Here is a 22,553-nt window from a genome sequence, read left to right on the forward strand (position 1 = left end):
ACAAAAAGCACTTCAAGACGTTATCCAGGGCCCAGTCACAAGGACTCATTGAGCTGAAACTACTCGTGAGAAGGATATTAATATTTTGTCATCATAAAACAACAACCAGCAGCATAATGCTTTCTTGAAATAATGATGACATTTCTAAACTTCTTTTAATTCAAACATGATATTTAAGCAAGCAGGGAAACAAAGCAGGAGTGCATAAATGAGCACTGGAAAAAAAAAAAAAAAAACTATACCTGAAGTTTCACTGAAAACCTTAAAAACTGAAATATGTCATTTAAAAAACAAAAGGAACTGAGTGATGGTGAAAGAAAGTACTTTCAGCTCAAGGCTCTTTTTAACAAAATGATTTGGTATTTCCCGGTTGCTGTGTGTGGAAACCAAAGCGCAGCCAGTGGAACAACCTTCATCAGCAATAATTATAGCAGGCTTGGTCAGTTGATAAAAGGTGCTCTGACTGATATCCTGTTTTTGTTCCAGTTTTCTGGTTCACTCAGTCGCAACTTCTGCAAACGTAAGTCCTGATCTCACTAAAGGGAATAGTTCTTCCTTCTTGATTACACAGTCTTTTTCTAATTTTGATGTCATGAACCTCTTAGCAACGCACCGTCTTTCCTGTTACGGCCACTCCGGGGAAGATGGGTAACTTCCACTTATGCACAATTATTTCCTGTTGTAGAATGATTGAATTCAAGATTTTAAAAATGTGTTATAACCAGGGGCCGTATAGGGGGAAACGTTATGACAATTTCAAGGGCCCCTGACCAACAGGGGGCCCTCCACAATTTTATTTATTTATTTATTTTGTTCATAGAAATAAAAAAAAATGGGGCCCTGTCAATTACAAAATTAATTATATTGTGTTTTCTAAAATTGTTTTTAGCAGTAAAACTTAAATGTTACCCCTCCCAGACCAAAAACCACACATCCATAGTTGTACTAAACACCCCCCTGGATTTGCATGAAATGATTCGTTCCTGCTTGGATCGCTTGACGGTGACGGTGTTCAGCAGCAGACTGGTAGACAAGAACGACTGTGGCTGTTACTATGCTGCTAAGAAAAATAGTAAAGTCAAGTTTTAAAAAAAATAGAGAGACAGAGAGAGAAAAAGGTAAAAGTGTCAATTTGTAGCCCAGTTTTTCTCCGAGAGGTGGGTAGACTGTGTGAGATTATCAACCATTCAGCATAGTTAGCTTAGCTACAGACTGTTTGCCTCCATTTCACTAACATTTAGCGAATTAAGAAAAGAAATTACCAACAGATTAATATATTGAACTTGTACCTGTACCTTTTACCACACTTAACAGATGAGTCAGTCAGCAGCAGCTCTAACCCGGATCCCTTCTCACCTGTTCTCTCCTGTGTGAAATTAAAGCTGCAGTATGCAACTTTTATTAAACTTTATTTTTTTACATATTTGTCAAAACTGTCATTTTGTTGTGACAGTATGGCATGAGAGATAATCTGTGAAAAATCTATTTACTCTGTCTTCTCCCAGTACTATCCAGAAACATCTACTCAGAGACAGGAGAGTTTTAGTGCTGTCAATCACAGTCTCATGTTGCTGCTCATCCCTATGAGCAGCAACATGCTAGCGCAGCTTGTTGTGAATGCTCAGTCTAGTTAGCATCGCTACCAATGACAGCAGATAAACATGTTCCTCGTAATGATAAGTTGTTTTTCCACCATTAGCACATTTAGCAGTGAGTGAATGAGGTTGATTGACAGCGCTAAGACCCTCCTCCTGGTTCTGATTGGTTGTGTTGGTCGGAACATTGCATTGCATTAACCGGTGGAGGAGATTGAGATTATCTGTCTCATAACAAACCGTCACGACATGGTGACAACTTTAACAAATTTGGAGAAAAAAATACTTTTTATTAAAGTTGTATACTGCAGCTTGAAGAAGTCTGGATTGCTTCATGTATATTTTGCACATTGCCTATGACTGATGCTTGTCGGGAAAGATATTGCAGTAATCTAAAACTAATAGAAAGAATTTAAGCTACCTACTTGCATGCATGTTGCATGTAAAATTCACGAGCAGTAAATATTGTGCTAGTTATCAGTATTGGACCAAAGAAACAAGACAGTTGCAAGCCTTTAAAATTGTGACGCTTTTGATGGGTCAGGTAGACTCAAAAAATTGTAACAGCAGCTGCAAGGGGGGGGGGCAATTTAATTTTTTGTCATGGGGCCCAAGATTCCTGATTATAACTACTTATTCTAGAAAACAAAAAGGAACTATTGTTTCAAAGGTTATTTGTAATGTCTTTCCATAGAAAGTGCTCTATAATGGTCTAGATGAGAAAAAAATAATAGGTTCCTGTTTTGATAAAACGTCTTTTTAGCTTGGAAAACTGCTGAGGGCGTCTTCCTATAGGACACTGGTTATTCAAAAATAAAATCTAAATTTCGGGTGTTTGGCTGAACGCTCAAGTTCAAATGTCCAGTCTGTTGCCTGTCCTTATCTCAATCTTCTCAAAGGTCAGTTGGAGGAACAATTGTTAACCAGTTTGTAGCATTGGTAACACTTTATTTGAAGGGGAGACTGACATGACATAACACCTGACATGAACATGAAGGAGACTTTATGAGTGTTTATGACTGTTGTCATGAAGTGTCATTCGGTAAATAATGACACTCTTAATACAAAGTTGACACTTTTGATTGACTTTTAATGGAACTTTGCATTAAAAGTTTCATTATTGACTGAATAATGCAAAGTTGGCACTTTTAAGGAGCTTTTAAGGCAACTTTCAGTGCACCTCTGCGTTAAAAGCGTCATTATTTACCGAATGACACTTCATGGCAACAGCCGTAAACATTTCTGAAGAGTCATTCAGACGGTAGCAGTTTTGTTGTTGTTGCTTAAGCAATTCAGATATTTTGAAGAGGTCCCAATTATAGAAGGATAAAAAAAAAGCTGAGTGTCATCTGCATAGAAGTGATGACATTATGAAATCTATTAAAAATCTGTCCGGGGCGTGCCGTGGTGGTGTAGTGGTTAGCGCGACCCATATTTGGAGGCCTTGAGTCATCGACGCGGCCGTCGCGGGTTTGACTCCCGGACCCGACGACATTTGCCGCATGTCTTCCCCCCTCTCCTTCCCTGTTTCCTGTCAGCCTACTGTCATATAAGGGACACTAGAGCCCACAAAAGACCACCTGGAGGGGTAAAAAAAAAAAAAAAAATCTGTCCGTGAGGCTACAAAGGTGGGCCCAAAACAGAGCCTTGTGGTGCCAAGACAATGTTGGCACCGTCTTGTTGCCTTGATGACAACAAGACAACAGTGTCTTGTTGTCAGTAGAAATCTACAGGATTCTTCTGAAATCCAGTCGAACAGGCAAAGGTTGGCTCATTTTGTCACACGCCGCTTTTCCATTGTCATCTGATTTTTCTATTGATGAACCTCGACGCTGTGCAATTTGTTGTGTGGGTCTATTGTGAGGTCTACGCTAAAACCTAAGACCAGAAATGAGGTGAACCTTCCTTCCCCTTTGTCTGAACATGAGCAGGAGCCAGCAGGGGGCCAGGGCTACACCTGATCCCGATTGGCTTAGATGACCACTGTCAGACAGAAGGCCCCGCCTCCAGCAGCAGCTGTGCATAATGTAAAACCACTTCAGCAAAAAGACTCAGACAGTTCCTGTTTTGCTGCACTTGCCATCTTGAGTGTGCAGTTAAAGGGTCCGTTTAAAAAAAAAAAAGCACAACAGGAGGATGTGGCGCTGGTATTTCCCTCTACCGGCGCCTCTCAACTGTAGTTGATAAAGGATGATCCAGGACGGCCAGAGTTAGTGGTAAGAGTTTTGTTTTTCTCAAATAATTTAAGTTCCTCTGGGGAGGGGAGAAAGTGATGTTATTTATGTTATACTCTGTCTGATTTAGGTGTTTGAAGTTACATTTCTGATATATATATATTTTTTAGTTTTATTACGCAGCCTCTCTACAGGAGAAGCGAACCTCTTTCATAAAGCTCTCACAACAACTGCATACTGTTTTTTCAAGCTCTACATGTTTCCTGTTCCCCTTCCTATTAAAGTATGTGTCAGTTTGATCACATTTGTGCTCGCATGAATTTTGATCTTTTTAGGCTCAATTAAGCAGACCTAAAGACTTAGTGAGTCTTCAAACCGGACGATGTGAGGCCTCAGTCGGCATTTTCGCTTCGTGACAGGTCAGGTTTTACACAGTAGTGCCGGACAACGCTCCCTAACTTACTTACAAACAGTTCACCACCTGCTTCTTCCGTGGACAATTCACCATCTGGCTTTTGTCGAAGTGGGACACTTCAGGCACTTTTGAGGAAGGAGAAGTTGAGAGTGGAAAATATATTTAAAAGTCACTCTTAACGTTGATGTCAAACTGCTGAAGGCTTGCGGCCATCTGCCACAACTAACTGGTGGTTTGAGAAGACAGAGGAGAGAGGCACAAGAAACTGATGTAAGAGTACTTTCTCTATTGTAGAGAAGTAAAAAGTTTAAAGCAGTGGAAGGACAACGCTTAGTGGCTGGCAGCATAATGTCAGCCCTCTTCCAGGAAGGCAGAACCGTCAAACAGATCGCCAGGCCAGATGCAGCTTCTGTGGAGAGAAAACGCACGAGAGACGACACTAAGTCGACTGTTGAAACGGGAGCGAGTAATGCAAAATTGGAGAGTAGTAGGAGAAGAAAGCAGGTGAGTGAGAAGGGTAAAATAGAATATGAAAACCCTTTATCGTCTCTCGGCGGGGAAATTCAGGTGTGAAAGTAACAACAAGCAAGTCGGAGCGTGTAGATTCACACGAGGTAAAAATATGACAACAGAAAATAAGCACGGCGAAATAAATAGCCTAAGGAAAAAAATACAAACTTTTATTCAAGAAATGACTGAGTAGGATAATTTGCGGTCAAGGGGAAGGTAAAGTGTACCCCAAGGTGCAAAAAAGATTTTATTAGAGCTACAGAATGCAGCTTTTACAAAAAAAAAATGTTATTTGTGAAGACTGTCTTTGTTGAGACAGATAATCTGTGAAAAGATCAATCTCCACCTTCTCCCTGATCCACTATTGCCTTCTGAAGAAATGCACCAAAAACTGCCAGTCAGCGCCTGGGATAGTGTCTCAGCGCTGTCAATCAATCTTGTGAATGTGTTGCTAAATGTGCTAATGGCGGAGAAACGACTTACAGTTCCAGGACAACTGTCTATCCACCGTTATCGGTGGCTATGCTAACTCTACTGGTGCCACCACTTGATTTTTATGACTGGTCCAGTTAAAAAAGATAAACATTTCTCCAACATTTCAGGTTGTGTCTATGAATTCAGTGTAAAATGATTCCAGTCCAATTTCTTCCCTCGGATCGTCAGACCAGACGCTTTCAATGGTTCTACTGACAAATTTGGAACATGATGTAGTTTTTATTGTTGCTTCCCCTTCACTATGGATGGACTTGTCTTATGCTAATTATTTATTCCTATTTATAGACTTTTTTTCTTAATTTTTATCATTCATTCCTTGACCTGTTTGTACGTTACAGTGAGTGTTCTTCTGCAGGACTTTAATCAGCCTTGTCGTTGAGCTTAAAGTGCTTTATGACTGGAACTGGAAGGGAATTTACACAACGATCTAAATAAAATATGATCCAGTGTAATGAACAAACAAACAAAAAAAACCAGCTTACTGAGTATAGTTTTAAAGAGTGCTGTCTTAAAGCCTTTTATTTGAAAAAATATGTTTTTTTGCATATTTGTTAAAACTGTGACAATGTTGTGATGGTATGAGATAATATGTGAAAAAAAAATCTAGCTCCTCTTCTTTTTACTAGTGCTTCCAGTACTAACCAGAAACAACCGATCAGAGTCAGGAGGAGGGTCTTAGCGCTGTCAACCACGCTAAGGCTAGTTAGGGAAGCTAATCCCTAAAAGCAGAACGTCATAGTTATCTTTTAGACAGAAAACGTTTAAGTTTTAAGAAACACCATAACCAGAAAAGGCTGGATTTCACCCCAAACTCTACTTGACTATGCATTTTTATCCCCAATCATGTAAAATGTCTTCTCTAAGTCATCCACAGAGTTATAGTCCTGCAGGCCGAATATTCTTTCTTGTTGACATCTGGTCAGCTCTTCTTGAGTACAGTGGGCCCAGCCCTGGCTATTTAAAGCAGTCATAACTTTGTCAGTGCCGAACTGGTACACATGAACCACAACCTTCGAGTCTCTGAGTCCAACATGTCCCTGAAGATTTACAGCTTGGTTACTTCTTTTTTCTTGTTGTGGATTTTTGAGCTTTTAAGTGTAGCTCGACGGAAAACTTTTCGAGGAGGATCTGATAGGAAGTAGACCTGCAACATTTCCATCCCAGGCCTGAGTCATTAAAAAAAAAAAAAAAAAAATCAGATGTGGACGACTAATTTGAAGCCGAAAAAGTAGAAGCTGTGGCATCTGTTTTCCACCAGCTCATCTCCGGTCCACTCCGATGGCTTGTGACTCACTAATGGGAAGTGTCGGGCTGGTTTCAGTGCTGACATCTGCGTCCGAGCACTTGCTTTCTGCGCGAGCGAGCCTTTCATGTCGAGCTCGGTCCGTTTTTGTCGCTGGGACAGAGCAAACAATGATCATTATTTACTGACGCCGTCCGCAGCAGGAAGTTGGGTCGACTGACGGGACCTTTTCGGTTCACCAGGAACAGAGGCAAACGGAAAGGACTTCCTCTTTTGTTTGTCTTTTTTTTCTTCTTACATCTGTGGATGCTGGGATGGTCTTGCAGACGATGGAGCAGAGCTCGTGCACGGAGGATCGCATCCAGCACAGTCTCGAGCGCTGCCTCTGCCACCTGGGAGTTGACTCTCCCGACAAGAAGCTCTGGAATGGTAAGACAGGAACATGTTTGCTTTCAGTGTTACCGACGTCTGTAGGATGAAAAATATGCACATGTAAATTATGAGACAACTAGCTAGACAAAAGCTAGCTGCGTGACAACTTTTCTAGCTCGGTTAGAGAAAGTGGGAAATGAAAGTGGTGACTCGCGCGCGCGCGCGTCGTCATCCCACACCGGTTTTGAAATATCTAGTTTCATTCATAAAGTCATAGAGAAGAGAAACTGGAGTGTGGATCATATGGGGGGGGGGGGCATTCGCCACTTCTTTGTGGGTATGAATCGTCGGAACAACCTGTTAGCGGATTTACATCAAAATGAACCCCCACGAACAAAAATTTTTTTTTTTTAAAAGAGACGGATAGAGAGAGAGAACCGCGCCTCGGCTCACAGGTTGTGTCTGTTTTCGTCTTTCGAATAAGCTGGACTGTGCATAAGCCGCTGGTGTTTGGAGGAACTTGTGAAGCGGCATCCCCACAACTTCCTCATCCTTCTGCAGAAAATACTGCAAAAAACAAAGGAGGTGAGTTTGAAAAAAAAAAAAAAAAAAACCACACGCACGCAACCCGCATCCACGTCTGAAATCTGTTTCAGTTCAGATTTTGAATTGTTCCGCAGGTTCTGGAGGAGTGCCAGTATGAACTGGTGGTTCCCCTGACTCTCCTGTTCTCTGCTGCTCTTCTCAAAGTGAGTTTTGATTGTTTGCGTTGAGGAAAAGGAACAAGTGCGCACTGTTCCCTTTTTTCAATTTTGGTTATGCATTCAGTCAGCTTTTTTTTTTTTTTTTTTCTCCATTTCTCTTTTATAGAGCCCACATTTAGGCGCAGGATGCTGTGTTCTCCAGGAGGCCTACCTGTTGTTCCACCAGTTCCTGGCCTGGCCCGAGCCTTGCAGCTCCGCCAGCAAGCGTTTACTCGTGGTCATCGAGCAGGAGATTCGAGCGCCAGGTGGAACAAACGTTTTCATAAAAATGCTTAGAAAACGTATTTGAGCATTCAAAAAATGTAGTTTCGTTTTACGTTTTCGCATTTTTTTATTTGCAAAGGCCAGGACAGTTCATATTAAAACTGCAGAATGTAACTTTTACAAGAATATACCTATATGTTTGTTTTTTTTACATAATTGTCAAAACTATCACCATGTCATGACAGTATAACGTGAGACAGAAAATCTGTGAAAAGATCGAGTTACTCCACCTTCTCCCTGGCCTACTTTTGCCTTCTGAAGAAATATACAGCTTCTGCCTAAAAACAACCAACCAGAGCCAGGAGGAGGGTTTTGGTGCTGTCAAATACACTTGTGAACACGCTGCTAAATGTACTAGTGGCGGGGAAACAGCTCATCATTACAGGAAAACTGTTTATCCACCGTCATCATTGGCTACACTAACTAGCAATAGCATTCACGATACGCTTTGTTGCCTGAGAGAAGCTGTATAGTAGCAGAGAGTCTTTATTTTAGTCTTGACAATGCAGAGAGCCTCTGGGCTCTGATTGGTTGCTTCCAGTTAGCACTCGGAGAATGCAGAGGAGCTTGACGTTTTCACAGATTGTCTGTCTCATACTATACTGTCACGACATACTGCCAGTTTCAACTCATATGTGCAAACATATATTTAGTAAAAGTTACATACTGCAGCTTTTAATCAACAGTAATGTAAGTGTGTCCCAGGTAGCCAAAATAAGCTCTTTTTTTTTGTGTGTGTAACAAAATTCAGTTTTCAAATGATGGTTTCAGTAATTTATGAAAGGACAAAAGCTGTCCTGGCCAATGTTAAACGTGTTAGCCACATTTGTTTTGGTTCACATTCACAATGTGAATCAGCAGCAAAGTGACAGGCAAATGAAAAATACGGCCAGAAGACTGGTAAAATCTTTTCAATGTCCGATTCAGAAAGTGAGAAAAAACGATTACAATTATTCTCTTATGCAATACTGATGACGATCTCATTCATTCAGGAAGCTTTCTCTTTTCAGTCATGTTGGTCGCAAGAAAAAAAGTTGAAATGTAATATTTGTAAACATGCGCTTCAAAAAGAGTTTTCTTTAAAGTTTGGCTTTGTATTATGTACGCAACAAATTAATGACTCTATCCGCCAAAAACTCTACAAAAAAAATTTCCGATGTGGCCTCACAGTTGACCATTTCCACCATTTTTCAGAATAATATAAACAAAACAAAATAAATTGTTCCTGAGATCCTAATACGGTAGTATCCAAATCTTTTGACCATGTGGACAAAACTCATTCATTTTAAAGTACAGTTGATCCCCCGTCTACATGCAAATGTTTATATATATTTTTTTCGGTGGCATTTAACTCCAAATAATTTGTGGAAATTTTGACAAAAACAACCAAAATATTGGTGCGAAATATTGCTTGCACCATGAAACAAAGAGAATCATTGATGAACCCCACTGCTGTCTTGTGTATGTTTCCATCAATTTGCTTTGAGAAGTTTTTAGTTGTGGAGTCTGAACTATTAAAACACTTACAGAGCTATTGGATCCTGTTCACACATTATTGCCTTTTTATTGCAGGTATTTCATTTCAGCGACTGGTAAGGACAGAGCAGGCTATTTCCCCTGACCTTAACTGCTCTAAAACTTTGTAAGTACACAGTTCAGCTTCACAGTAACAAAAACGAAATTACAGATTGGATACATCTTAAATATCTGTAAATGTCTGTATCAGAGTGGTCCTGTTGGTGAGTCCAGATGCTGACACCCCCCAGGAGGTCCAGCTGACCTCTGAGCAGCTCAGTACCATGCATTACTCCAGCAGGAACACCATAACAACTCTTATCCTGCACAGCTTTCAGGCTGCTTTCGGTACCAAACTGGACCTGCGGGTTCTCCACGCAGCCCTGCAGGTAAACACCCGAAAACACAGATGACATTTTGGTTGTTGTGCCACTTTGTTCTTGTCTTTTGTCAAAGAGCGTCCTTGTTGATTTAACCTCAGGAGAAAGAGCTGTATGAGCTGGAGCAGCTTTATGAGACGATAACTGGCAGCATGGAGACGGCAACCTCTGGGGCGGATCACACGGCTGCCAGGGAGGGACTACTCGGCAGCTTGGAGAAGCTCAGAGAAAGTCTCTCTGTCCCTTCTGGTTGCTCAGAGACCGGTGAGGCACAAAGACAAGCCCCGTATACAGTGCCTTCCAAAACTATTCTCCTTTTCCAAATTTAGTTGTGATGCATCCTCAAGTTTCAAAGTATTTTATTGGGGTTGTGTATAGTGGCCCAACACAAAGTAGTGCATAGGTTTGTGAAATGTTTTCTCCATATGTACATGCATTCAAGCTCTTTGAGACAGGGCAGTAAGTCTTCTGTGGTTTCTCTGTACCACCTTTACACCTTTAGAGACTAATACTTCTGGGATTTCAATTGTTTGTTGAGAAATAGCTCAAACTCCAGATTGCTTGGAAAGTACCTGTGGTTGTGATGTCTTGCCACAGTTGCTCAATAGGACTGACTGGGTTTTTCTAAACATGACCAAGTTTTGGATCTAAAGCATTCCATCATTTCTCTGGCTGTAAGTTTAGAGTTGTCATCCAACTGGAAGATGAACCTCCAACCCCTCTCAGGTCTTCTGTAGTCTGTTGAAAGCTGTTTTCCTGTATTGCCTTGAATTTAGCTCTTTCCATTTCCCCATCAACTCTGACCAGCGTTCCTGCTCTTGCTGAAGAAAATGGTGTCTATGGAACAATGTGCATTAGCAGTTTTCTGCCACATGTAGTGTTTTGTATTGATCCCAAAAAGTTAAATTTGTGACACATTTGACCAGAGCACCTTCTTCTACACGATTGGCTGCTTTGAATCCAAAGCCACCTAAACGGTGGATGGCCGCATTATAGTAAGCTTGCAGTTGAACCATTCATCAAAGCTCAGGATATTGTTTTATAACCTCACCCTGCTTTAGACGTCTCCACCTTTCTGATGTGTTCCTTGGTCTTCATGGTGTTCTTTGTTATCTAATGTTCTCAAATAAAACCTTCACAGAACAGTTTGATTTATACCAAGCTTAAATTATTTACTAATTAGGTGACTTTGTAGGCACGTGAGTTTATTTAGGGGTATCAGAGTAAAGGGGGGAAATTCCCATGTGCAAATTGAATTTCAAATTTTTACAAATTATTTTCTAGATTCTTCTAGAAAGTTATGTTTTACCCTTCATTGGTAGGGGGGTAGATGAAAAATCCCTGCCACAAACCTGAAATACATTCAGACGAACCTGAATGTATTTCAGGTTTGTGGTTCTTTGAATACCTTTGCAAGGCCTGTGAATTATACAAAGTTCTCTGAAACTAAGTTGTGACGTATATATTCTCACTTTTTGTTTGAGCCAAGGATCTCTTTCTCATTTTAGGGTCTTTAGAGAGCCTAACGCTGCCCTACCCCAAATGCCACACATGCTTATGGGATGAGGACAACTTCGGTAATTCAACATATTCCATCTTCCCTTAGCTTCTGTGCGTCAGTATTGTTTCCCCAACTCTCGTTCCTGTCTTCTCGTTCATCCAGATGTTCTAAAAGACCTGCTTTTAGTCGATTCTGACCTGGACTCCCCTCCAGAATGTTTCCCCAAAATCGACGAGGATGACACTTTTGACACTAGTATCGACGAGGAAGACGAGCAGGACTCCTCGAGCAAACCGGACGATCCGTTTCAAAGCCATCGGATCTCCACCGCCTCGTCTTCCTCGAGGGACTCTACCTTCTCGGGATACTCTCTCTCTTCTAGCTGGTCCGTGCCATCTGCTTCATCAGGAGTGGAAAGCGACTTCAGCGAGGACACAGCGCACGAGGACACCAAGGAAGGGCAAGGCAGGCAACTGAAAGTCAGAAAGAAACCCAAGAAAAAGTCCAAATCCCTCTTGGGATTGGAGCGATTCTCCTTGCTCTTCAAGACTCCGCACAGTCCGAGCACATCTCGCCGCGTCCGGAGCATGGGCTACAACGGAGACATCACAAAAGACTACCTGATGATGGGGGCACAGCTCAAACACTCCGGGACCCCTATGAGACATATTCGTCATCTCAATGTGTCCACGGCCCCCGTAGATCCTTCCGCTCCCCAGAGGCACATCTGCGTCCGCAGGAGGCCGATTCTGAGCTGCAGCGAGGCGAATGAGGCGGAAGTGCTGACCGTCGTCAAGGTGGTCGCGTTCGGGGGTGACAGAGAGGCTGGGAGGCTCGCTCGGGCGTACAGCGACCTGCAGCAGAAAGAGAGAAAGTGTCCCCAGCTCACAAGGACATGCAAACTGCAGTTTTACTTTGTTCCCACCAAGAGGAAAAGTGTAAGCCCAGGAGCAGGACACATGCCTGCAGAAGGGCAGGTACTGCAAACTCTCCGCAAGAGATTTGATGCTTTTTCTTCAGAGAAATCTTTAAGACGTCTAACTTAATTTTTCTTTATTGTGACAGGAGTCAAATTGCCAAGAAGTGGAGGACAGTACAACAGATATAGCCCAGATGTTGGGTATGATGGACCCCTGGTATGAGCGCAATGTCTTCAGTCTGCTGAGCTTGTCCTCCGAAGTTCTCTGTGAGGTAAATAACTCCAGAATGATCATTCTTTTGCAGAAGGCAATATAGGCTAGGAGTTTTTTACTTGGAATAAATAACATTTATTTTTGTAGAACCACCAGAAGCAAATCGTGGTACTTTTTTTTTAGTTTGAACGCAGACTGAAGATGTAAGCTTGAAGTTTAGTGTGAAGAGCTAATTGGGGTCCCTCATTTATCTCACCAGTGAGGACGATGGTGAAGGATGTAAGGATGTAAACTGTCCACTGTTGGGGAACTGTCTTTATTGGACGCAATATTTGGCACATTAATTACTTTATCAAGTCATCTATTTATTTCAATATTTATTGCCAATTCTGGTAGCAAACTGGTGCTCCTTAGTTATGGTATTTGTTTTAAAAAGCAAACCTTAGATAACCCCTGCTGTTGTTTCTTTTTCCCCTTATTTCCCACGACTCAGGGAGCTCCCAAGGAGGACGATGTCTCCGGCGGCACCGGCGCCACAGAGCACCGCCTCCCCCTGCTGGCCGACTTGGTGCTCTATTACTGCAGACACGCCGATCAACCCGTTCTGGTGCAGCTCTACCAGGCTGAGGTCAGAGGTCAACCTCACGCAGCAGCACGTATCGAACACATCGGCCTCGCTCCCTGTCTTAAATGTTCTGGGTCCTTCCTTTGCACAGCTGACCCTGGAAGGGGGAGAGAAGAGAAAGGAAGTGTTCATTCATTCCTTGGAGCTCGGACACACAGCTGGAGCCAGAGCTGTTAAAGCCATGGGTTGGTCACACTCTGCGACACACATAAACAAAAGCAACGAAAACACACGTGCTTGTGCTGATTCATATGTGTTGCATTGTTTCTGAAGGCGCTGTGAGCAAAAGGTTGGGAATAGATGAAGAGCGGGAGGCTGTTCCTCTCACCCTCAATGTGGCCTACAACAAGGTATTGTTCCTTTACGCACCCTTCCTGCTTTGCAAACAAAAGTTTCTATTTCCGCCGGCCCCAAACTAATCCCAACTGCATCCTGTTTACAGGGGTCCATCAGCGGGAGGAGCCACTGGATGCACAAAGAGGCGGTCTGCACCTCCATCAACCTTCAGAAGACATGCAGAGAGTCCAAACAGCTGGGTCAGTCTACACACCTACGGAGCTAAATTGGGGCCATAAAAGAAAAATAATTTAAAATTGGGGGGAAAAAAGCTTTCTTATAAACGACCTTTATGGCCCCATTTTAGCTCCAGCCACACCCCAACTCTGCTGCTTCACCTTCTACATGAAGTGCTTTAAGTTCATTTTCCAATTTTTCTTTCTTTGTTTGTTTGTGTTTTTTTTTCTCCTGTATCCAGATTCTAAAGAGGGCCTGCAGCTGACAATGACAGAGGTTGTGAAGAAGCAGAGCTCCAAATCTAAAAGGGGTTACAACCAGGTGAAGGGTGGTTTTATAGTTACAAAGTCTACTTTGCAATCCCGTTTTAAAGCCACAACCCAGTAAAACCAATCAATCTCACATCAGGAACAGTGAACCACCTCCACAACATCGTGTCATGGTCAGCTTTTCTCTATTTAATGTAGATCATTATTTAATCAGGGTAAAATCCACCCTCCTGAAAACAAACCTGCATGCACACTTTCCTCTGGTGACGTCACAGAAGGCACAAGGCAACAAGTCAGTTGGTTTGAATAATTTCATGTGCATAGTTTTTGCTTTTTCCTCCGCATTTGTATGTTTTTAAACCAATTCCGCATTAAAAAGCGTTTACTTGCGGTCTGTGCAGCTGCAGCAAAACCATAACTCAAGTGACGGTGACCGAGAGGCGCAAACAGCGAAACGGGCTGCCAACTCCAAAACAGGCAAATACAAAAAGCAAAATGCAACAGAAAAATGTTGCAAATAATTTTTAAAAAGTGCTGCAATCGCAGAAAATAGAAGCAAAAGGGGAAATGCAGCAAACCAGAAGCTGCAAAGGCCACAAATTAGTAAAAACAGCAGCGAGTACGAAAGTCACTACTCTGCCAAAAAAAACTGGTTTCAGCTGTGCAGTTCAATTCTTGTACCTCTTGTGATGTCATCAACAAAAATACAAACTGAGTTTTCAGTAGGTTTTCTTATTTGCTTCTGTTTAATATCCCTTTATTTTGTTTAATCCTGCGGAGAAAATCCATACTTCTGTACCCAGCTCCATTTTTATTCTCGTTCATTCGTCAGTAAAACTTGTGGATAGTTTCTTTAAAAATAAAAATGGACTGACTCTTGTGTTCGGGGCAGATCTTGATATCAGAAGTGAAGGTGGACAAGATGCAAGTGACTGCCCAAGGGGATGGGAGCACGTTTGCTGTTTGCCTGGATCAAGACAAAAAGACGTTCATCCAAAGTGTGAAGAGGTAACGAAGTCCACCGTTGGGTTGAGAGAAGCGGAACGTGTTATTTTGGGGGGTTTTTTCCCCCATCCAAAGCAAACTTTCTTAAAAATAAATGCGTTTTTAAAGGTTGTTTGTCCGGTCTCTAGGTGCGAGGTGTCGCTGTGCAGCAAACCAGGCAGCAGTTCGGACTGGAGGTCCTACAAAACACTACCGGGCCAAATCCAGCCCCTCCACCCGACGTTCTGCTCCCTGCTCTGCCTTCCCGTCACTGCCTTCTCCGCTGCTGACCCCTGACCCCAGCTCCGTCTGACCATCCAGGACCCAAAGAACACACCGAGTGGGGAAAATCAAAGAATAGGGACAAAGAACAGGGTTTAACATTTCATTTCAAGAAGCCGATGTCTATTTATTAACAATTTAACATTAAAAATACATTTTGTGCTGTTCATATGTCCATATCGTTATTTAGAAAAGACTGTTTTTTCTTAACACTTTGGTGTTGAAAGCTGTATTTTTCACTGTCTTACATCAGTAGTTTTAAAAAAAATAATAAATTCGGTGCTCTAATGGTTGATGCCAAAAACTGGTAAAGGTACACGTAATATTTCCAAAGTTTTTTTTATGTGTGGTAGTTTAAGTCTACTCAACAAGTCAGATGAAAACGTCACTAATGTTTCCTCAGTTCCAGCCAGAAGTAGACGCTCCTCATGGCTATAATCGCCGTAGTAATGTTTTGTTTTTTTCTAAAATGACAACATACGACTTTAATTACGTTTAATAACACAAATCAGGTTACACAAGTTTATATTTATTGTGATTTTGTGGTAGTTTTGGTCAAGTTGAAGAGTTTAGAAGTAGTTCTTCTTTATTTATCAATCTATCCACTTTGTGCAGTTCAATTCAGTTCAAAGCTACGTTGACGGAAATGAAATGTGGTGCCACCACCATACTTGCTCGTTGACACTGTTCTCATAGGTGAGAAGATAAGATAAGAGATAAGATAAGATTTATTTGTCATTGTCATCAACAGATTACAACGAGATTGAGATATATTCTCCCGGGAAATTCTGATCCCAGGAGAATATATTTTCTCTTTTTGGTAAAGTAAATGTCTGAGATTAAATTCTCTCACACATTATTCTGGCATTTAGAAAATAATCATTCTGAAGTGACCTAAAACAGAAAAGTTACATTTGATTTGACGTCAGACTAATGGAAAAAAAAAGTAATTTGCAAATATTTGTCCATCCGGTTCTTGCTTTTACAAATCACTGAAGCTGATTGTTATAAAAGAAACGCTTCATTAAAAGCCCAACTTTAATATAGTATTTATGCATATAAAGAATAAATTAAAACTTGCTACTATGTGTCACTAATTTGCCAACATCCATAGAAAACTGACTTGGTGATATTTTTGAATTTTGTTTTAAAGTCAATAACCAATTTATGTGTATGATCATGTAAGCTATTTATTTCCATGTGGTCGTAATCATATAATTTATATTTGATTAATTCCTAATTGATTCTCAACTCAAATAAAATCATATTCTTTTCCATCGGAAAAACAATATTTTTTTAGCCTTATGAGGACAAAAAAAATAGACATTTGAATTATTTACAAATGTCTTTAAATCAACATAAATTCGGTGAAACACATGAACATAAGTCCACAGCCAGAGCCTTTACATCAAAACAGAATTACGTGTTTGAAAAATGTGTATCACTTTACCTCAACTTTACAATCACTCACTACTTTGTTTTGGTTTATCACACAAAATTCTTAAGCATTGGGAGAAAAAGAACTTTTTTTTAGTAGTTTTACTCTTTATGCTGGTATTATCACATAAAGTTTCTTACCCTGGCCTAATATATTTACATTACCTGATGTATGTTGCTTTCATACGTTTTATGTTCAAAATGTTGATTTGGATTTAGATTTGTTTTGTAATTATGTTCAAATTTTTATTTCAATTTGTAAAATACCTGATTTTTCACGTAACTTTATATTTAGTCCATTTGATAACATCATTTTTAAATATTAAATTTTATGTCACGATCAGTTACTAAGCCTTTCTAACCAGTGCTGTTTTGTTTTTACTCTCGTATTCGTTGTGGACTTTAATTGTCACACTAAAACGTTGGCGGCTTCTCTGGCGCACTGCAGCATCCGGACCACTAGGAGGCGCTGTAGCCATGAAAAATGTCTCGTCAGGCGTCTACTTGTAGTTGCAGTTACTGGCCGCATGGACCGGCCCCCCTGACTGCAGCAGGTGTGTTTTGAACTAAACACGGAGGAGAAGAAAGAACCCTCTGGATGTCGTGTCGGCACCAAAAGCGGGAAATGAAAAGTAAAAGAGTTTGAGGAAGGAAAAGGGAAAAACACCGGGTACGGCATACATTTCTAACTTTGTGTCACTCTTTCTCTTCTTATCTTGCGGGCTTGGCGTGACGTGGACAAATGTACAGTACGTCTTGACGTCCTGCTGGGACAGGTGTATCCAGCCTGACAGGTGTTCCTCTCCGTTCTCTCCCTTGTTTCTGAACTAACATATTTGCGCTTCGAGGTGCGATGCTCATGTATGTAAATGTAAATAAAAACTTTGGGGATGTTTTTGTTATAATGTTAAGCACGGAGAGACATTTTATACGCTGCGCCTTTAAGTCGGCTTGTTCTTTTATCTATACTATGGTAAACCTGATCAACAAGATGCGTTGTTTCCTGTTACATACAAACTAACAGCAACAAATAAGACATTATAAAATCTTTTAACATTTGAATTGTCTATTTGAGGGGTTTTTTTATGTTTTTTTTTTTATCGTTTATATTTCAAATAATAGATTATTGCAGGTGATATTAACATTATGACATTAAACAAGTCAGTGTTTTGGACTTCCTCGTTGAATATGAGGATGGTAATGTGGTGATGAATCTACACAGGGAAACCACTGACACGTTGCCACTTCAAAAGTCTACATACCCTATGAGGTTTTTCATTTCCTACAAGTTTTTCACTTTCTTTTCACAAATTCTCACTTTGATTCAGGTCTGCACTTTAACTAGGCCATTCCAACATGTCAAAATGGTTTGGCATTTTTTACTTTCCGGTCAGCAAAATAAAACTCAGTTCGAGCTGCAATTGCCACGACTTAAAAATAAAAACAACAAACATAATTCTAAATATCTATGATAGGAAATTTGTTGTGATTTTTTAAAGAACCACCATTTTATCTATATTTTGAGAATTTAAAATGAAGATAAAAAAGGACAGATGTTTTTTTGATAATAGATTATTGCAGGTGAGGATTTTAATGTGCAGATTCATCTTATCTAATAATTAGATCTTATTTTAGATCTAATAAGAAAATCAGATCTAAAAGCATATTGATACTACTTTTAGTGTCATTCTTTGTGGGAATTCAGTCAAAATATTGTAGAGATAAACAAAAAAACAACCTGTGTTTGTTACTATGTCTAAATTTCAAAAACATTGTCTGGTTCTCTTCAATTTTAGCCAAAATTATTAAGAGCCATTTTGCCATCTTTGGACATAGTCACTTGATTGTGCTGTTAGATGGCACTGGAAAATACATAATATTGCCCAAATGCCCATTGTTATTAACGCCTTGAAATTGGGCCTCTGTCTCTTTAAAAACTCCTGATCTTTCTGAAGCTCTGCTTTGAGGAAGTCGTCACATCGCTTCTCTATTAACCCTTTAACAAGGTTTTTACCAGCGTTGCACTGAGAAGCAGCTCCTATAATGAGCTCAGCAGATGCACAGTTCTACCAGGTGTTTGCTAATTGCTGCTGGCTAGTCTGCAGGAGCTGAGTGGAGGAGTCGCGGGGAGGGCTGTTCTGCGAGGCAGAAGCTTGGAAACTGCAGCTCTGAGGAGGAGCTTTGTACTCAAAGGCGAATTTAGGTCCACCCAGGCGTTTCGCACAGCTCAATGGTTGCCACGGGAGATTAAAGGATTTCTCAAAGACTCTGTATAAAAAGAAATACCTCACTAAGTTATTTCCTGTTTGTGTCTGCTTTTCTGAACCCCACCAGTTGCTCCATGTGACATCATATAAGAGACACTGCGCTGCTGGAGGACAACCATGAGACGGAACACACAGATCGACGTCAAGCGCGCCCTCGTTCTGACGGCCACCTTCAGGTTCCTCTGCTGCTGCTCTAAAGCCTGTCTGCTCCCCTTCCTCACCCTGTACTTCCGCCAACTGGGCCTGTCTCCATCCATGACTGGCATCGTCATGGCCACCAAGCACTCCATAACCCTGGTATGGAGTCCAGCAGCCGGACTCCTCTCCAAACGCTACAACAAGAGACGGGTGGTGATAAACTGCTCGCTCGTGTTTTCTGCTGCGGCCGTTGTGATGCTGCTGCTTCTCCCGTCTCTAGGGACGCCTGGCGCACAGAGCAGCACCTGTAACACCTCTGACCTGAGTTCTGGTTCAGGCCAAAGTCAGTTGAATGTTACCCCTAGTACTAGGAGTCAGACGTTGTCAACACATACAAATTTAGTCATTGCGACGTCGCCTAATAGCTCTATCAGTGAGTGGAAACTTGGTCCTGTAACAACTCCGCCTAATTACAATCATACAGAACACTCTGAAGTTTCTGTTTCACAAGGAAACTCATCTGAGGTGCCAATCATCAGTCAGACAGTAGCGAGCGTTGAGCATTCCACCACCTTAGTGAATGCAGCAAGGAATAAGAGGTCTGTGATCACATCGGACCGCATTGAGGACCAACAGAAGGGCAGTTTGGGATTTCTCGCGAGCCTTAAGGAGATGGACATTCAGAACCAGCTCTTCTACTTGACGCTCATCATCGTGTTGGTGTGGGAGTTTGCGTCGGCTCCTCTCGAGTGGACAGCTGACGACGGGCTTTACGAGTATCTGGACTATGCGGACGCCTCAGACCGCCATAGCAGCGCCGATGTATGGGGTCTGTTCGGGGCGGTATGCGGGGTCGGGGGAGCCGGGCTTGTGGTCGCCCAGCTCAGTTGTCATGTAGCAGCCACTCACGCTTCCAGAAGCGCAGTGCATTTTTATTCCTACGCGGGCCTGGCGGTTCTAGCCCTGCCCGTAGGCATCTACCTCCCTCTGTACCTGAACAGAAAGCGAGACAGGGCCAATGGGCTCCTTAAGGGTGTGCAGCTGGTTCACGGCTCCCCCCACGCTCTACTCTGCGCCTTCACCATCGTCCTGGTCGGGGTGGTGAATTCGGCTGTGGAGAACTTCCTGCTTTGGCAGATGGAGGATCACGGGAGCACTGAGCTGCACATGGGACTATGCCTCGCTCTTTCTTTGCTCTCACAGGCAGTCTTCCCCCTCCTGGCTGGCAGAGTATCCAAACTCCTAAGCCCAGGGAGGGTTCTCGTCGTTGGGGCCGCCAGTCTCGGGTTGCAGTGCTTCTACTACTCCTTCCTCTGGGGACCCTGGGCGGCCTTTCCTGCACAGGTGCTGGGTACCTTGAGCAGCGGCGGCGTCTGGTGGGCTGTGAGGATCCAATGCGAGGACGTCGCAACACCAGGGGCCGAAAGAAGCGTCAGGAGGGTCTACGGTTCCCTGTGTCTGCACCTTGGGAGTGGACTCGGGAGTTTTGCCGGCGGGTTTGTGGCACAGAGACTTGGGGTGACATGGTTGTTCAGAGGGGTTTCCATAGGAATTATGGCGTGGTGTGCGTGTCTTCCTCTTCTGCAGTGGAAAGCCCCACGCCAGCGCAGGATTAACTACTCGCGCCTTTTGGCAGCCGACGCAAGCGAGGCCAGTGACTCCGAATCTGAGCCAGAGAGAGACTGGCTGGATAAGGCCATGGAGGACGACCGAGGCAATAACAACTACGAAAGGCGAATCAGACACTAAAACTGACAGAGGTCAGGTGGTAAGAGATCAGAATTGGCTCTGATCAGTAATGAGCTGGTAAAACACACCTGAGCTAAAAATGTCCATCATTTTCGATGTTGCACCAACAACAACACTTCCTTTAATTGCCTTTTTGAGTTTCTTCAAGTCGTTCGGGATATGTCTGTACCATCTTTCTACATCTGCAGACTGAGACTTTTGCTCATTCTTCTTTGAATAAAGCCTCAAAGTCTGTCAGATTGGAAGGAGAGCATCTGTGAAAATCATATTTTAAGTTGAATTTACAGATTCTCAATTGGATTAAGGTCTTCACATTGACTGGGCCAATCCGACACATGAACATGCATTAGTTGTAGGGTTGTTACTGCTAAAAGTTGAGGATCTTTTGCAAAAAAAAAAATTCTTGGTACTGCTCCATCCCTGCGGTAGAAAATCATCCCCATACGCGGCTAACACTAAGTTTTGTGGTGGTAATGATGTGTTCAGGTTCATTGTGTCCAGTAAGGCATATTTTAACTTTAATAATTAGGGGCATGTGCTTATAAGGCAGCAACTACTTCCTTTTTGAAATATGTGCGACACATATTTTCTTGACTGTTTTTATTATCGTTACAAAAAATAAAATGGTTCAAATTTAGAATCAGAGATCAAATGTTAGTGAGCAACAGCCTAGAAAAGCCCAGTTGGTGCGACTATAATCAAACTTGTCCAAAATATATTATTAGAAGACAGTTTACGTCGGCATTGGAATTGATATATTTCCCCATCAGATTTGCAACATTGCCTGACTTGTCAGCCCTTATTACCACACGCCAGGTGACGATACTTGATTTTCTCCCCTGACAGGTTCCATCACCATCCAGAATTGCATTGCAATTTAATTTTAGCAAAACATTCCAGCATCCTGCAGCACTTCAAGCTGTACCGAACGATTCTGCTATTCTTCTCCGAGCCTCGTAAGAGTTTACATGTACATATTTGCAACGGTAAGGGTTGCATAGGCTTAGTTGTGTTTTGAAAACAAAGCAAGGACCAAAGGTTCAACCTCAGTATGCAAGCTCAACAGCTTAGACCTCATGAGAGCAGAAACACGGCAGCCTCCTAGTGCAGAGTAAACTCAAAGCGTGTGCAGAGGGCCAGGCCAAACTGGACTGGCATCCTGTTACAACCCCACCCTGAGCTCTTCATCCTCCTCCACCTCTGACTGCTGCAGCCATCTTTTCTGTCCCTCACACTTGACACTAAACTGAAAATGTAGGATTAAACGGACGGAGATGGGCTCGTTCTTTGACTGTATGTATTTAACTTTAACTTAAGCACTATTTGAATGATTGCTTCTGGGTCTCTGTGGAGGACAATGCTGTCAAAGCTGTTTTTCAACATGAGTTTGTGCGAGAGCTGGAGGCTTTATTTTGATCTGTTAATGTTAACAGGCGCGAACTTGAAGCCTGTCAGCAAGTGTTGGGATCTCTGTGAAGTCTAGCGTTCCACCTCTTTCAATGCTGATCAATGTGCAAAGGCAGCTGTTGCGCAGTGGAAATTGACATTTCTGTTTATGCATTGATGTCAAATGAATATGTCTTATACTGTATTGACAGTCTAATAAATATATTTGAACATAAACGCATTGTGACGAGAGATTCTTGAGGCCAAAAGCCCTTAAAATTCTTCATAGACCTTAAATGTTTTCGCATTGTGTTCATTTCAATAACGAGCTTCATACAGATTAAGATTGTGATGTATTTTTAATTGAGTCAATACAACATAGTGCAAATTATTAAGAGAAAGGAAAGTAATCCATGATGCAAATTCATCAAAAATTAAGTACCAGGAGTGTTGCTTTGATTCTTTAATCTATGTTTGAGAAATCCTTGAATCTCCCATGGCAACCATTCAGCTGTGCAAGACGTCTGGTTGGACCTAGCTCC

General features: G+C 42.0%; 2 protein-coding genes and 2 long non-coding RNA genes across 5 annotated transcripts in view; 3 read left to right on the plus strand and 1 right to left on the minus strand.

The window, feature by feature from the left end:
• The first annotated feature begins 187 nt into the window (after positions 1–187).
• Positions 188–22,248, plus strand: LOC114159710 (uncharacterized). Its single transcript, XR_003598649.1, has 3 exons — positions 188–200; positions 543–548; positions 21,652–22,248. It is a non-coding gene; the product is annotated as an uncharacterized LOC114159710 (long non-coding RNA).
• LOC114159701 (phosphoinositide 3-kinase regulatory subunit 5-like) lies at positions 3,648–15,498 on the plus strand. Of its 2 annotated transcripts, none has more exons than XM_028041772.1 (18): positions 3,648–3,811; positions 6,675–6,861; positions 7,289–7,389; positions 7,485–7,553; positions 7,675–7,813; positions 9,405–9,474; positions 9,559–9,736; positions 9,829–9,991; positions 11,236–11,304; positions 11,391–12,205; positions 12,294–12,419; positions 12,855–12,989; positions 13,078–13,171; positions 13,260–13,336; positions 13,429–13,522; positions 13,741–13,820; positions 14,661–14,776; positions 14,902–15,498. In XM_028041772.1, the coding sequence occupies exons 2-18, from the start codon at positions 6,747–6,749 to the stop codon at positions 15,047–15,049; spliced, it is 2,589 nt and encodes an 862-aa protein (XP_027897573.1). In that variant the 5' UTR covers positions 3,648–3,811; positions 6,675–6,746; the 3' UTR covers positions 15,050–15,498. The 2 variants fall into 2 exon arrangements, with proteins under 2 accessions (XP_027897573.1, XP_027897574.1); XM_028041773.1 differs by having other exon boundaries at positions 6,759–6,861.
• The window catches only part of LOC114159711 (uncharacterized), a 31,416-nt gene continuing 13,565 nt past the window's right edge, over positions 4,703–22,553 (minus strand). The window contains exon 3 of the long non-coding RNA XR_003598650.1: positions 4,703–5,225. This is a non-coding gene — a long non-coding RNA (uncharacterized LOC114159711). The remainder of the gene's footprint in view (positions 5,226–22,553) is intronic.
• mfsd6l (major facilitator superfamily domain containing 6-like) lies at positions 15,913–22,248 on the plus strand. Its single transcript, XM_028041775.1, has 2 exons — positions 15,913–17,141; positions 18,806–22,248. The coding sequence occupies exon 2, from the start codon at positions 18,856–18,858 to the stop codon at positions 20,623–20,625; it is 1,770 nt and encodes a 589-aa protein (XP_027897576.1). The 5' UTR covers positions 15,913–17,141; positions 18,806–18,855; the 3' UTR covers positions 20,626–22,248.

This window comes from Xiphophorus couchianus, chromosome 16 (assembly GCF_001444195.1).
Source record: "Xiphophorus couchianus chromosome 16, X_couchianus-1.0, whole genome shotgun sequence".
Lineage (NCBI taxonomy): Eukaryota > Metazoa > Chordata > Actinopteri > Cyprinodontiformes > Poeciliidae > Xiphophorus > Xiphophorus couchianus.